Source organism: Spinacia oleracea, chromosome 1 (genome assembly GCF_020520425.1).
Source record: "Spinacia oleracea cultivar Varoflay chromosome 1, BTI_SOV_V1, whole genome shotgun sequence".
Lineage (NCBI taxonomy): Eukaryota > Viridiplantae > Streptophyta > Magnoliopsida > Caryophyllales > Amaranthaceae > Spinacia > Spinacia oleracea.
The window spans coordinates 48685329-48703613 of NC_079487.1; the positions used below are offsets into that span (position 1 = coordinate 48685329).

At 36.2% G+C, this 18285-nt stretch overlaps 3 protein-coding genes across 5 annotated transcripts; 2 read left to right on the plus strand and 1 right to left on the minus strand.

The window, feature by feature from the left end:
* The first annotated feature begins 10070 nt into the window (after nt 1–10070).
* On the plus strand, nt 10071–15354 carry LOC110781531 (uncharacterized). Of its 3 annotated transcripts, none has more exons than XM_056836361.1 (4): nt 10071–12478; nt 12606–12682; nt 13106–15122; nt 15230–15354. In XM_056836361.1, the coding sequence occupies exon 3, from the start codon at nt 13149–13151 to the stop codon at nt 15117–15119; it is 1971 nt and encodes a 656-aa protein (XP_056692339.1). In that variant the 5' UTR covers nt 10071–12478; nt 12606–12682; nt 13106–13148; the 3' UTR covers nt 15120–15122; nt 15230–15354. The 3 variants fall into 3 exon arrangements, with proteins under 3 accessions (XP_056692339.1, XP_056692365.1, XP_056692296.1); XM_056836387.1 differs by having other exon boundaries at nt 12609–12682; XM_056836318.1 differs by lacking the exons at nt 10071–12478; nt 12606–12682 and having other exon boundaries at nt 12898–15122.
* On the plus strand, nt 15224–16955 carry LOC110791150 (uncharacterized). Its single transcript, XM_021995903.2, has 2 exons — nt 15224–15373; nt 15601–16955. Exons 1-2 carry the CDS (start codon nt 15224–15226, stop codon nt 16762–16764), a joined length of 1314 nt encoding a protein of 437 aa, XP_021851595.2. The 3' UTR covers nt 16765–16955.
* Nucleotides 16956–17451: 496 nt separating this feature from the next.
* Nucleotides 17452–17892, minus strand: LOC110791149 (uncharacterized). The gene has a single exon (XM_021995902.1). The coding sequence runs from the start codon at nt 17890–17892 to the stop codon at nt 17452–17454; it is 441 nt and encodes a 146-aa protein (XP_021851594.1).
* Between the last annotated feature and the right edge of the window lie 393 nt (nt 17893–18285).

Consider the following 18285-nt stretch of genomic DNA (forward strand, 5'->3'; position numbering starts at 1 on the left):
ACATACATGCTTGAACGTCTTGTGGTTTTGCTGTGTGTAACGTCTTGTAGGCTGTCATCACACGAGTCATGATAATCCATTATGACAAAACCATGCTAACCTATAATATAGTGGCTCATATTATACATAATATAGAATGAACTAGGAACAAAGCAATCTGATTTTAGTAAATATGATCTATATGAAATCATTTTTGTCTTCAACGCATGTCTCGTTTTCCTGATGTTAGTAAATGCTTTTCCTGAAGGATCGCTTTGTTATTCCTGATCATCCAGAATATAACAAACAAATCCTCAAGCGTGCCAATAAAAGTTGGAGGCAGTATAAACACTCTCTTATGGTGACTTACTACAAACCAGATGAGAAAACACTCGCTGAGATGTGCGATGCTGTGCCACGACATGGAATTAGCAGTGCTCAATGGAGAAAGTTGGTTAATTATTGTGCTTCGGATGAAGGGCAAGTAAGTACCATGTTCTTCATTGAACTTTGAGTGATGTTTGTTTTTTTTCTTCACAAAAGTGTATTAGTTCCCAAGTATAAGTGTTTAGTTCAAGCTCAATCACAGTATCTACTGGATGGAAAATGTTTCCCTTTTCCTCAAATTCAAGAGAATTTGTTTGTTTGTTGAAGGAGGGTTGACTTGTTCTTCTTTTCCCTTTATTTGACATACGATCTTGATCATGCTTGTTCTTCTCTGAATTCTGAAATTTCACAATAGAAAGAGAACTTAATAGGTCCATTAACTGAAAAAACTAACTGCAAAAGGAATAATTTCGCTAGTTGTTTCGCTAGCTTTTAAGTTGAATTCTTGAGAAGCATTAATATCATAACTAAAACTACCACCTAAACAAAATTACATCAAAACGTCAAAATAATTAATATTTACAAATAATTTTCTTTTAAATGTCTATCTAACGACTAGGTTTTACATTGTTTCTTAAATGTTGTGTTGATGATCTCAACTCGTATTCATCCATCTCTTCAATGAACTCCAAAATAGAAGGTAGCACAGGTGGGTGGGAGTCTGCAGAAATAGAAAATATCATCAGTTTCATCTTTCATGCAACAATATGTATATTAACTGCCATTGATTAGCCAACTGAAGTGCTAAAGATTATGGTATATTAGAGTGAAAGTAGCAAGTTTGGTGTGACATTAGCGTTATTCAAATTAATTAGTTATTAAACAAGCAACCAACCATGTACTTATGATAGCCCTTGACTTGGGTCTAAATTCTAAAGAGGTCAACTTTTATAATACTGGTTGCTCTACAGACTCCTCTATGCATGTGTGTTGGTCTATCACCTATGGTGGTGGAGTTTATTTCAAAGTACTTGAATGTCATCGTGTTGGATGACATCCCATATTATTGGTTGTTGAGCTTATCTTGTGTAGTGTGTACTGCACTAATTATGTGTTAATGTTGTGTGTGAAGTGGATTTTACCCATCTGTTGTGCTCATTTTATTATATCTTACGCCCCTTTAAAATATTTACCTTGTCGTTTTTTCTTATAATTCTGAGGAAAGAGTTACAGAAATCAGCAACCTGGTTAAACTGTTACAGAGTAGGGTTAGAAAAAAATAGCTCAGGGAAGTTGGGGAAACACACTCAGTTTCAATATTTTTATGGTCAGCAAACCAGTTAAACTGTTACGGAGTACGTACTTCTATTGCACGTCACTGTTCACGATCTCCAAGACCAATCTTTCACCATAACTATTTTAAATGTTTAATCTTAAATGTATAAATAAAAACCATTATAGGTTAATATTTCTGACATACATACTAAACTGAATCTTACATAACCTTTTTATTATGTTCAAGAATATTTTAATAAAAATACGGTCAAAATGATAAACTTAGACAATGAACACTGAAATGTATTGATTATAAAGAGACGGAAAGAGTATCTCCTTTTCAAAATGTTGGCATAGCTGTAAAGAGCTGCTTCACAAAGAGAGGAGGGGCCGGAGGGAATTTCCTGCAATCTGCTTAGCAGGTTTTCTGTTTTGGTTCTTGCAGCTTGATGATTAAGCTAAAGTTCCGAGTAAATTAAACATTTAGCATTGGGATTAACTAGTTTGAGAGACAAAGTATTCATAGAAATCTTAATTGGTCAAAACATCTCCTACTGAATAATATCAAACATCTATTCATTTTTTCTAACTTAGCTCATTTTTTGTTGACAGTCTTGGTAGTTAGCAGACTTAGCACTAATTATTTATGCAGTAAAATCCAAGGTTACTCCCTCATTTTCACAAGTTGCAGTAGTATAATATTTTGTAGTCACAAAATCCAAGCAAGTATCAAGGTGAAACCTAAACAACAGATATAAGAGCAGACATCAGAGTTCAGAAATAAACCCCCTGTAACAATAAGAAAATGACCTTCATTCAAAATCCTGTCTGATCTTCATTCAAAATCCAGACTATCAATCTATCATGTTAAAATTCGAGACAAAACAATATATTCTATTCAAGCTATTCAATCACTTAATTCTACTTGCAACGCCAACAAATGCAGACACGTGATTCCCGTCTTAACTCTAATAGTCAATTGGCTAGACTGGCAGAAATTTTAGCAACAGTTTTATAGATTAGTGGTTTACATTGGTTGATCTTTTTTAATTTATTTACTACAAAGACTTAACTATTTCTTAATATATCTCTTTGAATATGAGTGCAGAAAATTTCACAATATGGAAAGGCTGCACGGGCCGCTCAAAATCAATTTCATAGATCTGGTTGTAACAGCTATGTGAATCAACAAGCTGATTATGTATGAATCATGACTTCTTTTATTTTATTAACGCTGGTTCAGATTTGTTAGGTTATGATACATATGACAATTCATAAATCATGTGGAAAAACCATGAAGCCAGGAAAGCATATTATTTACACATAATCATTTAGCATAGTTTAGATGCATACACTTTGTTGCGTGCCTTCCCTAGCTGCGCCCGAACCGAACAAGAACAAGTCTTTAGGACTCCAAGTGTCGTCCCTCCGTAGATAGTCCACAGCACGTCCGGATCCGCCTTAAGATTGACCAACTAGAATCGCCCTTAAGGTACTACTTATTTTCGGCTAAATGGGCAAGAGTTATGGCTGATTTTTCTGCTTAAAAATCCTAGCTTTGAATACTTGAAAACTTGTATACAAATAATGACCCTAGGCCCTTATTTATAGAGGTATGGAAAAGGAATTGTAATCCTACTAGAATGTGGATTTGTTAATTAGAACTTTATTAGGACTCTAAATAACAAAGCAAATCTAATAGGATTAGGATTTTAATCTTTACACGAATCCTAATAGAATTAGGATTTTTCTGCACACGCATCGTACAAGCCGTGCACCTGCGCAGGCCTTGCGGCCCACGACAAGCGCACAACCCATGTGCGCCCTTGGCTGGGCCTAGCCTTGCGCTGGGCCTGGTCGAGGCGTGCGTTGCTGCGTGCGGCTCGCTGGGCGATGGCCTGGCTTCGTGCTGGGCCTTCGTCTAGCGGGCCTCGTCCGATGCTAATTCGTACGATACGCTTCCGATTAAATTCCCGATTCCGGAATTCATTTCCGATTCGAACAACATTTAATATTTCCGATTCCGGAATTAATTTCCATTTCGAACAAATATTTAATATTTCCGTTTCCGGAATTATTTTCCGATTCCGATAATATTTCCGATTCTGACAATATTTCCGTTTCCAGCAATATTTCTGATTCCGGCAATATTTCCATTTCCGATAATATTTTCCGATACGTACCATGTTTCCGTTTCCGGCAACATCTACGACTTGGATAATATTTATATTTCCGATACGATCCATATTTCCGTTTCCGGCAATATCATCGTTTCCGGAGTATTCATTTCTTGCCTGTGACGATCTCAGCTCCCACTGAAACCAAGATCCGTCGATTCCGAATATCCATAGATGGAGTATTTAATGTCATTAAATACTTGATCCGTTTACGTACTATTTGTGTGACCCTACGGGTTCAGTCAAGAGTAAGTTGTGGATTAATTCCACTTGAACTGAAGCGGCCTCTAGCTAGGCATTCAGCTCACTTGATCTCACTGAATTATTAACTTGTTAATTAATACTGAACCGCACTTATTAGACTTAACATAGAATGCATACTTGGACCAAGGGCATTATTTCCTTCAAGATTTTCTTTAGTACTTCTTACATTACTATTCATATATAGGAAGACGAGCATGGAAAAAAATGAGCTTATTAGCCCTTTGGATATAGTCTCATTCCGGCAAGGGCGAGACCTTTCTTCCAGGCACAGTCACTGAAGATTTTGTGGTATGAGTTCAAATTTAATAGATTTATTAAGCTACTTAATTTGATAAACCAGTATGGGGTTGCTTCTTAATTTGTTTATGAAATTCATATTATTATCCTAAATTTTTGCGTAGGATGATGCAGAGGCTAAGATTGAAATGTTGAAGACTATAGACCCTTCTAAATCTGAACAAGAACTTGAAAACGCAGCTTTTGAGGACACTATGCATGGTGGACAGATTCTCGTACGCCCTGTAGGGTACGGACTTGGAGTTCGAAAGAGGGACATTTACGGGGTGAATGGTGTGCTAAGGAAGAAAGGGTATGGGAAAGTTCGAGAGAGGACCGTGGTGATGGAAAGTGTGAAAGAAGACGTGTCAGCTCTCGGCAAGAAAAATGAAACACTTGAGAAGCTAGGAAAATGGAAAGCTGCAAGCCCAAGTGAAAGAGAATAGTTTTCTGCTTACAACTCTTATTGGACCATTCGCTCAACTTGTAGGTCAAGTTCATACAGGAACTGCTTCAACAGAATCTCTACGTTTAGCACAAGAAGTCTTGTCCATGTCACACAATAGGTAATTATTCTAATTTCTTATCATTTGAACTCTGTTTGCATGTTTTTGTATGATTAGTACGTAGTTTCTTATCTGTCATTGTCTGATTAGTAGTTTGTTAGATGATTAGTACTTTCTTATATGTCATTTAAACTGCGGGACTGCTGGAGACTGATATGGGTTCAGCTTAGTATTCCATGCCTTTTATGTGCCTCATTGCTACATCCAACAACCATGCTCACTGTTGCCAACACTACACTACCTGGATGCCAGCGTAAGTGTGAGAACGTGACAATTCCCTTTCGCATAGGGAGAGGCTTTTCCATGGGTTATAAAAATGTTGTAGTCTGTGACATTGAAAAGTATTTCTCTCTACCTAGAGTTCTCGGTAGACGTGTCCTTCATATATCTGAGTATCATATTACGATGTTTGTGACGTTTTGGAATACCATATTAATAAACATTTGGTATAGTTTGGAGATAATAAAAAATAAACTCAAGGATCAAGTTATGAATTATAGCCTTAGATGCTCAGTAAATTACTTATTTGCAGCATCAATATCATCCAACAGACTGCAAAACCTGTAGAAAAGAATCCGAAAGTTAAATGAGAAGTACTTATTCGAAGTTTCCCTTTGAAATCTCCAGTTTGCTGCTGCATCTGCATTAATCTTCCTTCATCTACATCTTTCTTTGTTCATCTGCACCCGTTTCTGATTTATGAATCTGCATTAATCTTGAGAATCTGCATTAATCTTCATTCACCTGCATCAGTTTCTGATTTATGAAAACCAGTGTGAGGCACATTCCTGAATTTTCTTGCACGACCATTGACAACTTACAGTCTATCCTAATCCACTCAATCATATATGTGGTTCGGATCCCGAGAGTTTGCCTCATCTTTTGTTTTCATGTGGCTTCTCTACAATTTTGTGGACTAAAGTGCTGTAGCCAAGTTATATATTGCTCTTTTTGTTAAAATAATGTATAGCATTTGGACGGGTAGGAATGAGCGTGTTTTCCAGCAATGGAGTGCTGTTGTCCTTAAAGAAGCAGCAGCTACCTGCCTTGATCCTGCTTGCCACTATATCAGACACCAATGTCAGATCCAAACCCAAACCTGATGAGCCAGGGCATACGCCATAGCTCTTTCACGCTTAGCAGCAGCTTCCTACCAATTCAGCAACTTAGATTGTATTTTTTCTACAGAACCAACACTGTCACACCATCCTTCTTGAACAAATAAACCATACACCAACGTATATAGTTAGGTTTCAGCCCAATCTATCTTCCTTTTATTTCAAACAAATAGGTACTCCTCTTTTCTTTTAATCTTATTTGAAAACATAACTCTGAACCGACCTATTTATTTAAAAGGGTTAATTGTGTTGGTTCTTTTGAAGTAACAGGTTATAAACATCTGATCTTGACTCGCTTAGTTTTTTTCTATTTCATGTTAAGTTGTGATGTGGGATTAACCCTTGACTTCTCTAATATCACCATGAGTGTACATGACCACACGTAGTTGTATCTGATGTGATTACTCTGTGTTGTATGTGGAGGACTTTACACCCGCATGATTAGCGTGTGTAGTGATGACATAACTTCTGAATTTGGAATTTATTCTATTGGTATAAATATGTTGGCAAGAATGACCCCTAATTTTCATACATTGAGTGTACGAGGAACTAAGGTCATCAGATGGATGACTTTGGGCAATAATCCGTACTTGAGATGAAGAATGATAGCTACGAGTCTATGACAAAAGCCAGTATGGATATCTCCTGATTTTAGGTGTATGCAATGTTATCCTTAACTTTTAAAAGTTGGAAAAAGGTCACTTTTTACTATTTTGGGAGCCCTAGAAAAAGTGTTTGCAGGAGTTGTTTACTTGATGTGGTTTTCTTGCTGGTTAAAAATGTTCTATTTTCAGTTATTCTCTCCGGAGACTGGTCTATTTACAGTTAACCAATAGGTTGTTAGCTGAGATAACTAGATATTTAGGGTTGTGTCATCCTTAGCTTGTCTTAGTCAAGTGTCTTGGTAATTTAATGGTTTGCAATGTTCATATAGTACCCCAGGTATGAAGAATGTCGTTATTCACTGTCATATTGTCATATTGCCAAATTCAGAACCAAGGGAATCAAGGAATGGACAAAATATTGTCATGAATTTCAGAGCTACTGCTTCTTCACTTCTGATACATTGAAACTTCACTTAGATTGCTCAAATTGTTTTTTAAATTTTAAATGCCGGATATTAATTGTTATATACGAAGTACTACAGTACTTGACTGCTTGTTACTTTTATTTGTACGTATTACATTTTTTATTTTGCTTTGTAGATCGTCCAACGTGATAAAAGGAGCAACGAAAGAATGAAGCAACCTGGAACACTTGAGCTTCATATTAGCTACTACGAACAATCGTCAATAAATATATTGCTAGTTCCTAGTTACTTATTCTAGGATTTATTTTCTTTTACGTACTATGAATTTTAGTTTTTCTAGGCTTTATTTTCTTTTACGAATTGTGAATTTTAGTTTCTCTAGGCTTTATTTTCTTTTACGTACTATGAATTTTAGTTTTTCTAGGCTTTATTTTCTTTTACGTACTGTGTATTTTAGTTTCTCTAGGCTTTAAATATATAGCTAGGTCCTAGTTAATTACTAATATGAATGTGAGCACGTACTATGGATTTTAACTACTTATTGGTGATAATAAAATTTTATTATTTGCCAAAAAAAAAAAAATTGTTGATCAATTGAAGATCAATCTGTTGTATATATATATATATATATATATATATATATATATATATATATATATATATATATATATATATATATATATTCAAATCATTAATTTTGTTGCTCTAATTTTCATTTATAAACTCTAGATACAAATTCGTATTTGGGTGAAAAAAAGCTTACAAAATTTGGACGCCTTATGATGTCATGATTGTATTACATTAAGGTTTAAATTTCCCGCCACAATTCTTTGTGGACGATAATTGATGTTTAGAATAGGGACCCAGGAAGGCGTCGGCAAACAATTTTGATCCACGCCTAACACACATCCTAAGACGCAGTAAGGCTTCGAGGATCTCGACGCCTTGTAATTATATGGACAGCATATGGGGTCACAATTGTCGACGCAGAAAACATAGGAAGGCGTTGTAAGGCGTCGCTATTCTCGACGCCCCAAAGACTTTCTGGACAGCGTAAGGCGTCCCAAATCTCGACGCCTAAAGGAGTCGATAATTCTCGACTAAGATTTCCTCGACGATAATGACAGGCGTCGAGGGAAATTTTCTCGACGCCAATAGGCGTCTCTAATTAGCCAAAAACGCGTCGCAAAAAAAATTGTAGTAGTGAAAAGGACACTATTTCGAGCAAACAAACATTATATATATATATATATATATATATATATATATATATATATATATATATATATATATATATATATATATATATATATATAGGACCAGGTTCTGGTGAGAACCTCCCTTAAGATGAGAACTAATCTTATAATGAGAACCTCTAGTAGTCGTTAGATTAAAATAAAACGGACGTCTGAGATCAAATCTCGTAAATTAAATGAATTTGGAGCGGGTTCCCTTTCTCCCTCCTGAATCCTGATTGAACTGATTTTCCGTCTCTACAATAACTCACGTCAATTTCTCTCTTCTCACTCAATTTCAAACACACTCATCTCTCTCCTCAACGAATTTGCTTGAAATACACTTGAAAACAGCAAATTATGTCGTTATTTCGCAAAGATTGCAGAGATTTTGAGGTACTTTTACATTCTTCTTTCGATTTTGTTCCTTTAATTGTTTTTTATGTCGAATTTGCTTGAAAATAAACTCAACTATCTGCGTATGTTGCTCAAATTTCTGCAAATTACTCACTCTTCATTTTGCAATTTCTCACTCTTCATTTTGCTTCATAATTTCAGAAATTTGGTCTCAAAATTTGATACTTTTGTCAATATTAAGTTACAAATTCAGTCGATTTTTTGCGAAATCGAATTATGCGGCGCTGAATTCCTTGCTAATTTGATGGATCTCGGACGCAGGTATTACTTGCTAATTTGATTGAATTAGATTTCTAGGTTTTAAATTTCAAAAAATTTCATTGATAAATTTGCTTTGATCTTTGCATATTGATTGAATCAATTTTCGGCAGTAATATTATCCAAAAGTTTGTTGTTCAATTAGCTGCAAATTAGCAACATATAATTCTGAATTAAGTAATTTTTTAAGTCAATTGTTAGGATATTTTGACGCTTTAATTTCTGTAAATTTTGGTAAGTTTGTTAGCTATAACTTAAGGTGATTTTGAGTTAATTCTTACCTGGATTTTTTTATGCTTGAATTTGTATATATTTTTTTAATGATTTTAGCTGGTTTTATTTACTGAATTATCGAACTCAAGTATGTGATATTTAAGAAAGGTTGCAAACGAATTTTGAATTCAATTTTTAGGCCTAACTCAAGTGTGCTGAATGTTGGTACGTAGCCAGTTCGTTTTTCCAATTACGTTAGAGCAGCAGCTTCTTCTTGTTCTGCCTGACTTGACTAGCGTGACTGGTGGGTTAAAGTTGTGCCTGCTGCCCAGTGTAAAATATGGTCTACTAGGGTCTGTTTTGCACATAGTTTGGCTATGCTTTGACTGTTAGGTGTAATATTTTCATCCTCAATTTGGGACAGATGACTAGCAAACACAATTGCATATTTTCTCCCCTGTAGTTCTCCTGTTTTTTAAATTAGATTGAAACTTATTAGAAGTGAATCAGTAGGCTAGACTAAAAATGTGTTAAAGTAAATAAAAATTAAACAAAAGTAAACTTATATCTCTTAAAGTAAACTGATGATTAAGCTAGCCTTTTGTCAGTGTTTGCTACAAAAGGCTTAAACTAAATATTCAAATGATATAAGAAAAGTGATTAACGTGTTTCTATCCTAAAATAAACTTTTTTTTACCCTGTTTTTGCAGAGAAGAAATAATAAAAGTCTAATCAAAACGTAATTATTTCACCCTTGAACTAGTAAACTAAATTTCTCATAAGGTAAACGATATCTCTCTAAATGTAAACTAAAATTGTAATCGTGTAATATGTGGCCTTCAATCTTGTATGTGACTTGTTTTAATCAAGGAAATACATTAGAGTTTTTTATCCGTCTTTTCTGATTTCTCCATTTTATTCTTTTTCCGGAATATTATTGTTTTATGAAAGGTCCACTGGACAATAAAGGAGAAAAAAGGATTAAGCGGTGATAATCCTGAGAGATATCTTCTCGCAGACATACCTAGTACATTGAAATCAATGGAGGCACTTTGTTATTAAGGTAGGGTTCTAGCAATAGGTGTAAGCAATTTTCCTTTGAATAAACTAGATGACCGGCCTTCTGAAAGTTGCTTGTGTTCCTCCTGCTGTAAACCAAGTGGACTGTCATCCTATGTGGCAACAAACAAAGCTGCATGAATTTTGTAGATCAAAGAGCTGAGCACTGTTACTAAACTTGTTGTTCCACAGGGATATTCACCATTAGGTTCACAATCTTCTGAAGCAAACAAAAAACAGCTTATTACCATCCTATTCTCAACATGGTTGTAGAGGAACTTTATTAGTCAATACTTTTTGCTAGAATTTTTATTTTTAAGTAAACAGACGTTTAGTAAAAGTAAATTAAGTATCTTTAAAAGTAAAAGTAAATTAATATACATTGGTATAACAAGTGAACAAGGACGTTTTTGCAGTGCAATAATCCAAATATATGAATTCTCATAAAGTAAACTAAGTATCTATAAATGTAAATTAAACCTTCCTAAAAGTAAACCTTAATTAAGGATAGTTCTGTGCTGGTGAAACAGATTCAGGTTACATCTTATTTGAGGTGCTTGCAGGCTCCTAAACTCAGAGGATAAGTGCCTTAATGTTGTGGTTCTTGTTTCTGTTTTGTCTATGCTACATAGTGCAACTTGTATTTTGGTTTGCTGGCTAGTTTTTATTATTATGGTTTCAGCTTTTTGGCAGCATTTTTGAGTTGGCTTGGTTTGATTGTAGTTCTGGTCGTGGGAGCTTGGAATGCAGTCTTCTCTGCTGTTTTTTTAGTGTTGCTTATCTGCAAATTTTTGTTGCCCTGCCGGTGATTTTAGAACACCTGTTTAGGTCAGTTTTATTTGTGGTAGGTTTGTAGGATTTTGTTTGTTTGCTTTTCTAAGTAACTGAAAATATTATAAAGTAATTTAAAAAATCTAAAGAGTACATAATATAAACTCAAAAGTAAACACAATTTCTTTTAAAAGTAAACAAACCTATTATTTCAAATGGTAGAGCAATGTGTCATTGCACATGGATGTAGGTTTGAATCCTACATAGGTTGATGAGAACACATGTATTTGTAGGGATGAATTCGGATGTTCCTGATATTAGTCATTCATTTGCATTTGCTAAAAAATTCCATGTTGCATAGGTTCATAGAGGTAAGTTGTGTGAAATGGAGTCACTCATTAAGTATTTTTCTTCCCCTATGTGAAAAAGTAGATCAAAATGACGTATTTAGCTTTTTAATTGTGATCCAAAACTTTCACTTGATATGCCTTTTGTGAGGATATTTAATCTTTTTGTCTAAAATAGATTACATAAATTTTCTTTTATTCAATCGAAAAGTAGATCGAAACCTCGTAAAAGTAAATAAAAGTGATTCAAAAGTAAATGATCAACATCAACCAATAGGTAGTAGATACGTAGTAGAAGTAATCGGATAAGAAAGAATTATTTGAATTAAAACGGTCAAGTAAAGGTTTTTAAACTAAAAGTAAATAAATTTATACAAAAAGTAAATGAATAAATACCAAAAGTAAAGATGAACATACGTGTGATTCGAACCCACATCTTTTGCACAAAGCTCTACGCCTCTACCTGTTGAGCTAGTAGGCTAGTGTTACTTAAAGATAGAGTAGGAGTGAAAAGAATACACTCATATGTTTTACCTTTTGTTCAATTTAAAGTAGATAAAGAACCCGTAATAGTAAATAGAATCAATTCATAAGTAAAGATCATCAAATAGCACATAAATGAGTATCTTTGTCATTTCATTGAACAACCCCTATGTCAACTCCAAAAGAACCCAACAACTCTTTAACTAGCTTCAAGGTGAAGGAAAAATTCCAAAGTAATTCGACAAACACAAGAAATAAATAGGATTTTTTGCTAAAAAGGACCTTTTATAAGCATTTCTTTGCGAGAAAGGACCTTTTATGTCAAAATTGGTGAGATGGGACCAAAAACACAACTTTTTTTGTCAAGTGGGACCTTTAGCCGGATTCTTGGAGTCAACTCTCTTTTCTGGCATTGACTTCGACACGTGGCAACCGGTAACCGCCACGTGTCACACTATTTTAAAAAAAAAAAAAAAAAATTAAAATTTAATTTTTTTTTCCATTTAATTTCCCATTTTTTTTCCCTCCAAAACCACCGAAAATACTGAAATTTTTTGACCTAAACAAATAAAATCGGGATTCTCTCTCCTCTGCTCCTTCAACCTCTTCGTCCTCCTCCATTAATGCTGGGAAGGTGAACAATCATCAAATTCGCAATAAGTGCAACACATCCAACGTCACAGGTAATTATTTCACTCTCTCTCTTTAATTTCTCTCTCTCCCTTCTCTCCCCTGTCGTTTTCTTGCCCAGAATTGATTCCATTTGAACTAATATTCGTCCTTGCTGCAATTCCTGCAAAAATGGTGAAGAAGAGTCGTGGAAAAGGCAAAAAGAAGGACGAAAGAGAAAATGTCATATTTACTTTAAGGACAATAATTAAACACAGGTCAGATTGCTTTCCCCAATTTTTATGCAATTTCGGAATTTTTAATTAGGTTAAGTGGAATGGAATCTGGGTTTAGAATGATAATTAACTAATGCTTAATTAAATAATTAAATAATGAATTAGTAATTGTTAATTTTGTTGTTGTGACTAATGAATTGTTAATTGGTATTTGTTAATTTCAACGCATTTAGCCCTAATTTTAATTGAAGTTACCCTAATTTTCCCTAATTTGCTGTAATTTGCCTTAATTTGGATTACCCCTAATTTTCCCTAATTTTCCCTAATTTGCTGTATTTTGCTGTAATTTGCCTTAAGTTGGATTAATAATGAATTTAGTTGATGATTAGCCCTATTTTAAATTAAATTGAATTTGGCTTAAACGAAATTTGAAATGTTTGGTTTTGTTGGGTTTGTTTGCAACAGGTTTAACGGTAGGATACCGGTAGAATATCCGGTTTATAAATTAATGGAACCGATTAATATTAGGTTGTATCACGGGGGTCGGTTTGTTACTAGGAATGGTAAAACTACGTACGAGAAAGGGGATAGTGACAAATATGGGATGTCATTGCATCCTAATGTTAGTGAAGTGTGCTACTTTGAGTTTGTTGGTTGGGTGAAAGGGGATTTGGGTTATGGAGAGGCTGGTCAGTTTTGGTATAGGGAGCATGGACATACCTTGTTTAGTAGTAGGAAAGAGCTTAAGGACGACAACGACATTCCTGATTTTTTGTTTTCTAAGGAAATAGATGGGTGGTACCATTTATATGTTGTGCATGGGCCACCAACACCCAAGGTCACTAGGTATGGACCAAACTTTATGGGAGTGTATACTGATTCAGAATCTGATGGGGGGTCCACATTGGGTAGCTTTATGAGTGATTCAAATGTAGGTGGGGAGTCATCACAAATGAGTTCTGCCAATAATGAGAGTGGTGAGTCATCAAACCCTAATTCCTCAAACAACAAAACACACTCCTCACAACCTCCACTCACACACTCAGCTGCATTGCCTCCCTCTCAAAAAAACACTGCTGCTGTCACTCCCCCTACACAAACAAAACCAGATTCTGTGAACAACAACAACAAAACTTCAAATCCCAGCTCACTAAACACAGTTAACAACCCAGTCAAACCCCTTGTTTCCCTTGAACCTATACTTGAGCAGGAGGAGTGTGAGGTTCAGGAAGAGGTTCAGGAAGAGCATGGAGAGCAGAGTGAAGGAGACAGTGAGGTTGACAGTGATGTTGTGTTGAGTGAAGGTGATTATGAGGATGACAGTGATGATGATTTGTTCACTGAAAATGTGGATCTTGATGTATCTGATATAGTAGCTAGCAGTTTAGAGGGGGTTCATATTCACAGTTCTAATATTGATGTTGGGGATGGTTTGGATGCTGGAATAAATTTGGGTGAGGATGCAGACTTGAATGATGGCAGTGAGGATGAGGTGTTGAGTGTAGATGGGAGTGAGGATGAAGAGGTAAGCTACCATGTGTTCAACCCTAGAACAGACTTCAAGATTGGGATTAAGTTGAGTGTTGGTCTTAAATTCCCATCTAGGAAAACATTTAGGAAAGCTTTAAGGAATCATGCCATTGAGAACGGATACAATTACTATTTTTTGCACAACAAAAGTCATAGGATCACTGTTTATTGTGCTAATAGGTGTGATTGTGAGTGGAAAAATGCTAAGAGGGTAAAATGCACTTGTGATGCTAAAAGAAAGTGCAATTACAAGGTCCATTGTAGGAAGGTCAAAGGTGAGGAGACATTTCAGATTAAGAGTTTAAGGTTAAGACATGTGTGTGGGCATCAACATGACAACCCTAAGGTGAGTTCTGAGTACTTGGCTGAAAGGTACCTTGAGGATTGGAGGGATGACTCATCCACAAAGATGGATTCATTCATTAAAAGGGTAAGGAGGGAGGTACAATCTGAGGTTGGATATTACAAGTGCTATTATGCAAAGAAATTGAGCTTGAAAATGATTTATGGGGATGCTGCAGAGGAGTACAAAAGGGTTTGGGAGTATGTTGGTGCAATTAGGAAGCACATCCTAGGTAGTACAGCAGTAGTGAAGCTTGAAGGCATTGAGAACAACACTCCCATGTTTCAGAGAATGTACATTTGCCTTCAACCTTGCAAAGAAGGCTTCATGGGTGGTTGTAGGCCTATCCTAGGAGTTGATGGCTGCCATTTGAGAGGACCATATCCAGGAATCTTGCTAACTGCTGTTGGGAAAGATGGCAACAACAACATCTTTCCAGTAGCATGGGCTGTGGTAGAAACTGAAGATAGAGACACATGGACTTGGTTCCTTGAGCTACTTGTGAAGGATATTGAATCTGTGAAGGATGCTGTGACATGGGTGCATGAAAGAGAGGAAGCAATTGGTGATGTTAATGGTGATGTTACTTACATGTCAGATAGGTAGAAGGTATGTTCTCTCTCCTCTTTGCTCACTGTTTTTCTGGATGCTAACATTCTTGTTTTTTGTTGTTGCTAACATTGTTGTTCTTTCTGGTTTTTGGTGCTGTAATGCAGGGGTTGCTTGAAGCTTTCAGGACTGTTGTTCCAAATGCAGACACAAGGTACTGCTGCAGACATATATGGGCAAACTTTAAGTTGAAGTTCCCAGGGGAGGCATACAGAGAGAGCTTTTGGAAAGCTGCTAGGGCTTCTACCAAGGTCAGTGGTGATTTTGATTTATTTATGTCAGATGTAGTTAGCATAACTTGAGTGTTATGTGTTTTGTTTTTGCTTTTTGTTGTTGTGATATCGGAAACGAATACGTGTCCAAGTTCTTGACTCGGGAACTTTTATCGGACACGAATACGTTTTTGACCCAATCTGTTTTTTTTTTTATACATAAATTGATTGTTCACATTGTTGTTTTCCTATTTGTTTCATTTCAGCACCATTTTGATAAACACATGGCTGATATTAAGGATTTAAATCCAGAGGCATTTGTGTATTTGAATAGTATCCCTGTCATCCATTGGTCTAGGCATGGGTTTAGTTCTAGGGCAAAATCTGGAATGTTGTTGAACAATTGTTGTGAGAGTTTCAACCATGTTCTGAAGGAAGCTAGGGAGAAACCCATACTGTCTTTGATGGAGTGGATTAGGAGGTATATGATGAAGCGGTGTTGTGCAAAGAGAGAGGGGTTGAAACAGTTTGTGGGTTTGATAATGCCATCTGTGTTAAAGATGATTGAGAGGGGACAAAAAGAGGTGAGCAAAATGAGGTTGATTCAATCTGATTTGTATGAGTTTGAGGTGGATCATGATGGGGACACCTTTGTTGTGAATCTTCAAACAAAGACGTGTGGATGTTATAGGTGGACACTCATGGGAATCCCTTGTTGGCATGCATTGGCATGTATAGCAAAAAGAAGGTTGAACTACGAAGATTTTGTGCACCCGGCATACCATGTTAAGACGTATGCTGCCACATATGCACCACACTTCTCTCCTATGCCAGGTGAGAAACAGTGGGAAAAGTCACCACTGCCACAGCCACTCCCTCCACCATATAGGGTGATGCCTGGAAGGCCTTCAAAGAGAAAGAGGAAGAAAGAGGCTGGTGAGGCAAAGGAGAACAAGGTGAAAAGGGCTAGGAAGCAAAACACTTGTGGGAATTGTGGGCAATTGGGCCACAACAGGAAGAAGTGTGGGAGACCAGCTGCACAAAGTGTTCCAAAGCAGCCTAAGGGAAGACCAAGAACAAAGACTGCACAGCACACCAACCCTGCACAGCAAGCAACAAAGTCTGCACAGCAAGCAACAACCAACCCTGCACAGTCTGCACAGCAAGCAACAACCAACCAGTCTGCACAGCAAGCAACAACCAACCTCAACCAAGCTGCACCTAGCCAAAACAGAAGGCAATCACCTGTCCTAAGGAAAGCTGCATCCACATCAGCACAGCCAACTGGTGGGAGAAAAACAGTGGCATCAAAGGGCAAACAACCAGCCCCTGCAAAGCATCCAAGTAAGAAGAGGAAGACAACTTCAGTCAACGCTCTCCAAAGCTCACAATCATCACAAAAAAGTTGTGTTTCCTTGGACAAAAACTAGCATTAGAATTTCCTAAACTTTTGCAATGTTTGTATAACTTAACAGTAGCATTTCATTTTGGGTCAGATTAGTTAGCGTAAGTGTTTGTTTTGTAAAGTCAACTTTGGTCATATTTTGGAGAAAGTCAACTTTGATCATGTCTTTGCTTTGATAATTTAGGACAACTTCAGCTTTGCTATATATATGAAATGATGTGGATTACCAAACATATTTGCCTCGTGTTTTAAAAGTCTACTAAGAAATGTAGCCTCAACTCGTCTCGACCTCGATATTTGCCCGTCTCAAACTAGACATATATATCGAGGTCAGTCAAACTCTTTTAAGTTCATGAATAAAACGGGTTTATAAACCGACTTCTAGTTCAAAGCTTCTTAAATTTTACATTTAAAGTCGGGTTTTTAAAACCGACTTCTACAATAAAGCTATTTAGGCATTTTCATCGGATTTATTAACACAACTAAAACAACACATGTCGAGTTATATTCATTTTACCTCGGTTTATCCTCGGGTTTATATTACCTCAGGTTTATATAGCAATCATTCAATTGATTAGCAATCATTCAAAGATCAACAACTAGAAATGACCAACAATAGGGAAGAAATTCTTTATTAATCATCATTAACCATCAAAGTCATTGCACTAATACATTTCGTCCCGTAATTTCAGTGCATTCACCTAGAACTAATCTACGCAAACACCATGACATACAAAGCACTGACCACAACTGAAACAATAGCACAAAGAGAAATAAGAATGTAGACATGTTCATTCTTAATCTTCGAACTTCCTTCTGCCTTCTTCCTCATCTTCTCGTACTTCACCTTCATCTTCTCATGCTCCTCATTCAACCTCTTCATTTCATGTTCCATGAATTCAGCTCTTCCCTTAATTATTTTCATCTCCATTGCAAGCCTCTGCTTTTCTGAAAGAAGATGATTAGTGACGTCTTTTTGCCACTCAAGAATGTCTTCATCAACCCAATCAAATGCATCACATCCCCTTTGCCCAGTTTCGAAGTTGTAGAATCTGCAACCTTTAAATTTCCTCCCCGGATTCTCATGTGTCCACGATGTTCTTTGAACAACGGGATACCCACAACCACATATTTTCGCTTTTTGATGGGACATTGTCAATCTAAAACACAAATACACAACAAATTACAAAATCCCCAATTTTCGTAAGAACCCTAATTTTTTCGACCTAAAATTACAACAATTGAAGAAGATTTTGAGGGGGAAAAATAGCATACCTGAATCGTGTAGGCCTGAGTAACAATTCGTGGCAATCAATTTGAGATATCAAACACTTTCCTTCAACCTTGAATCTTCACCAACAATGGCTTGAAGGAGCAGAGGAGAGAGAAGAGTAGTACGCGATTTAATTTTTTTTGGTCAAAATATTTTCGGTGGTTTTGGAGGGAAATTAAATGGAAAAAAAAAATTAAATTTTAATTTTTTTTTTTTTTTTAAAATAGTGTGACACGTGGCGGTTACCGGTTGCCACGTGTCGAAGTCAATGCC

Bases quoted from the DNA above. Each gene is read 5' to 3' on its own strand.
- LOC110781531 (XM_056836318.1), top strand. From the start codon at position 13,074: ATGTTTGGTTTTGTTGGGTTTGTTTGCAACAGGTTTAACGGTAGGATA.
- LOC110791150 (XM_021995903.2), top strand. From the start codon at position 15,224: ATGCAGGGGTTGCTTGAAGCTTTCAGGACTGTTGTTCCAAATGCAGAC. The intron at 15,374-15,600 runs GTCAGTGGTGAT...GTTTCATTTCAG, and splicing joins CTGCTAGGGCTTCTACCAAG to CACCATTTTGATAAACACAT.
- LOC110791149 (XM_021995902.1), bottom strand. From the start codon at position 17,892: ATGTCCCATCAAAAAGCGAAAATATGTGGTTGTGGGTATCCCGTTGTT.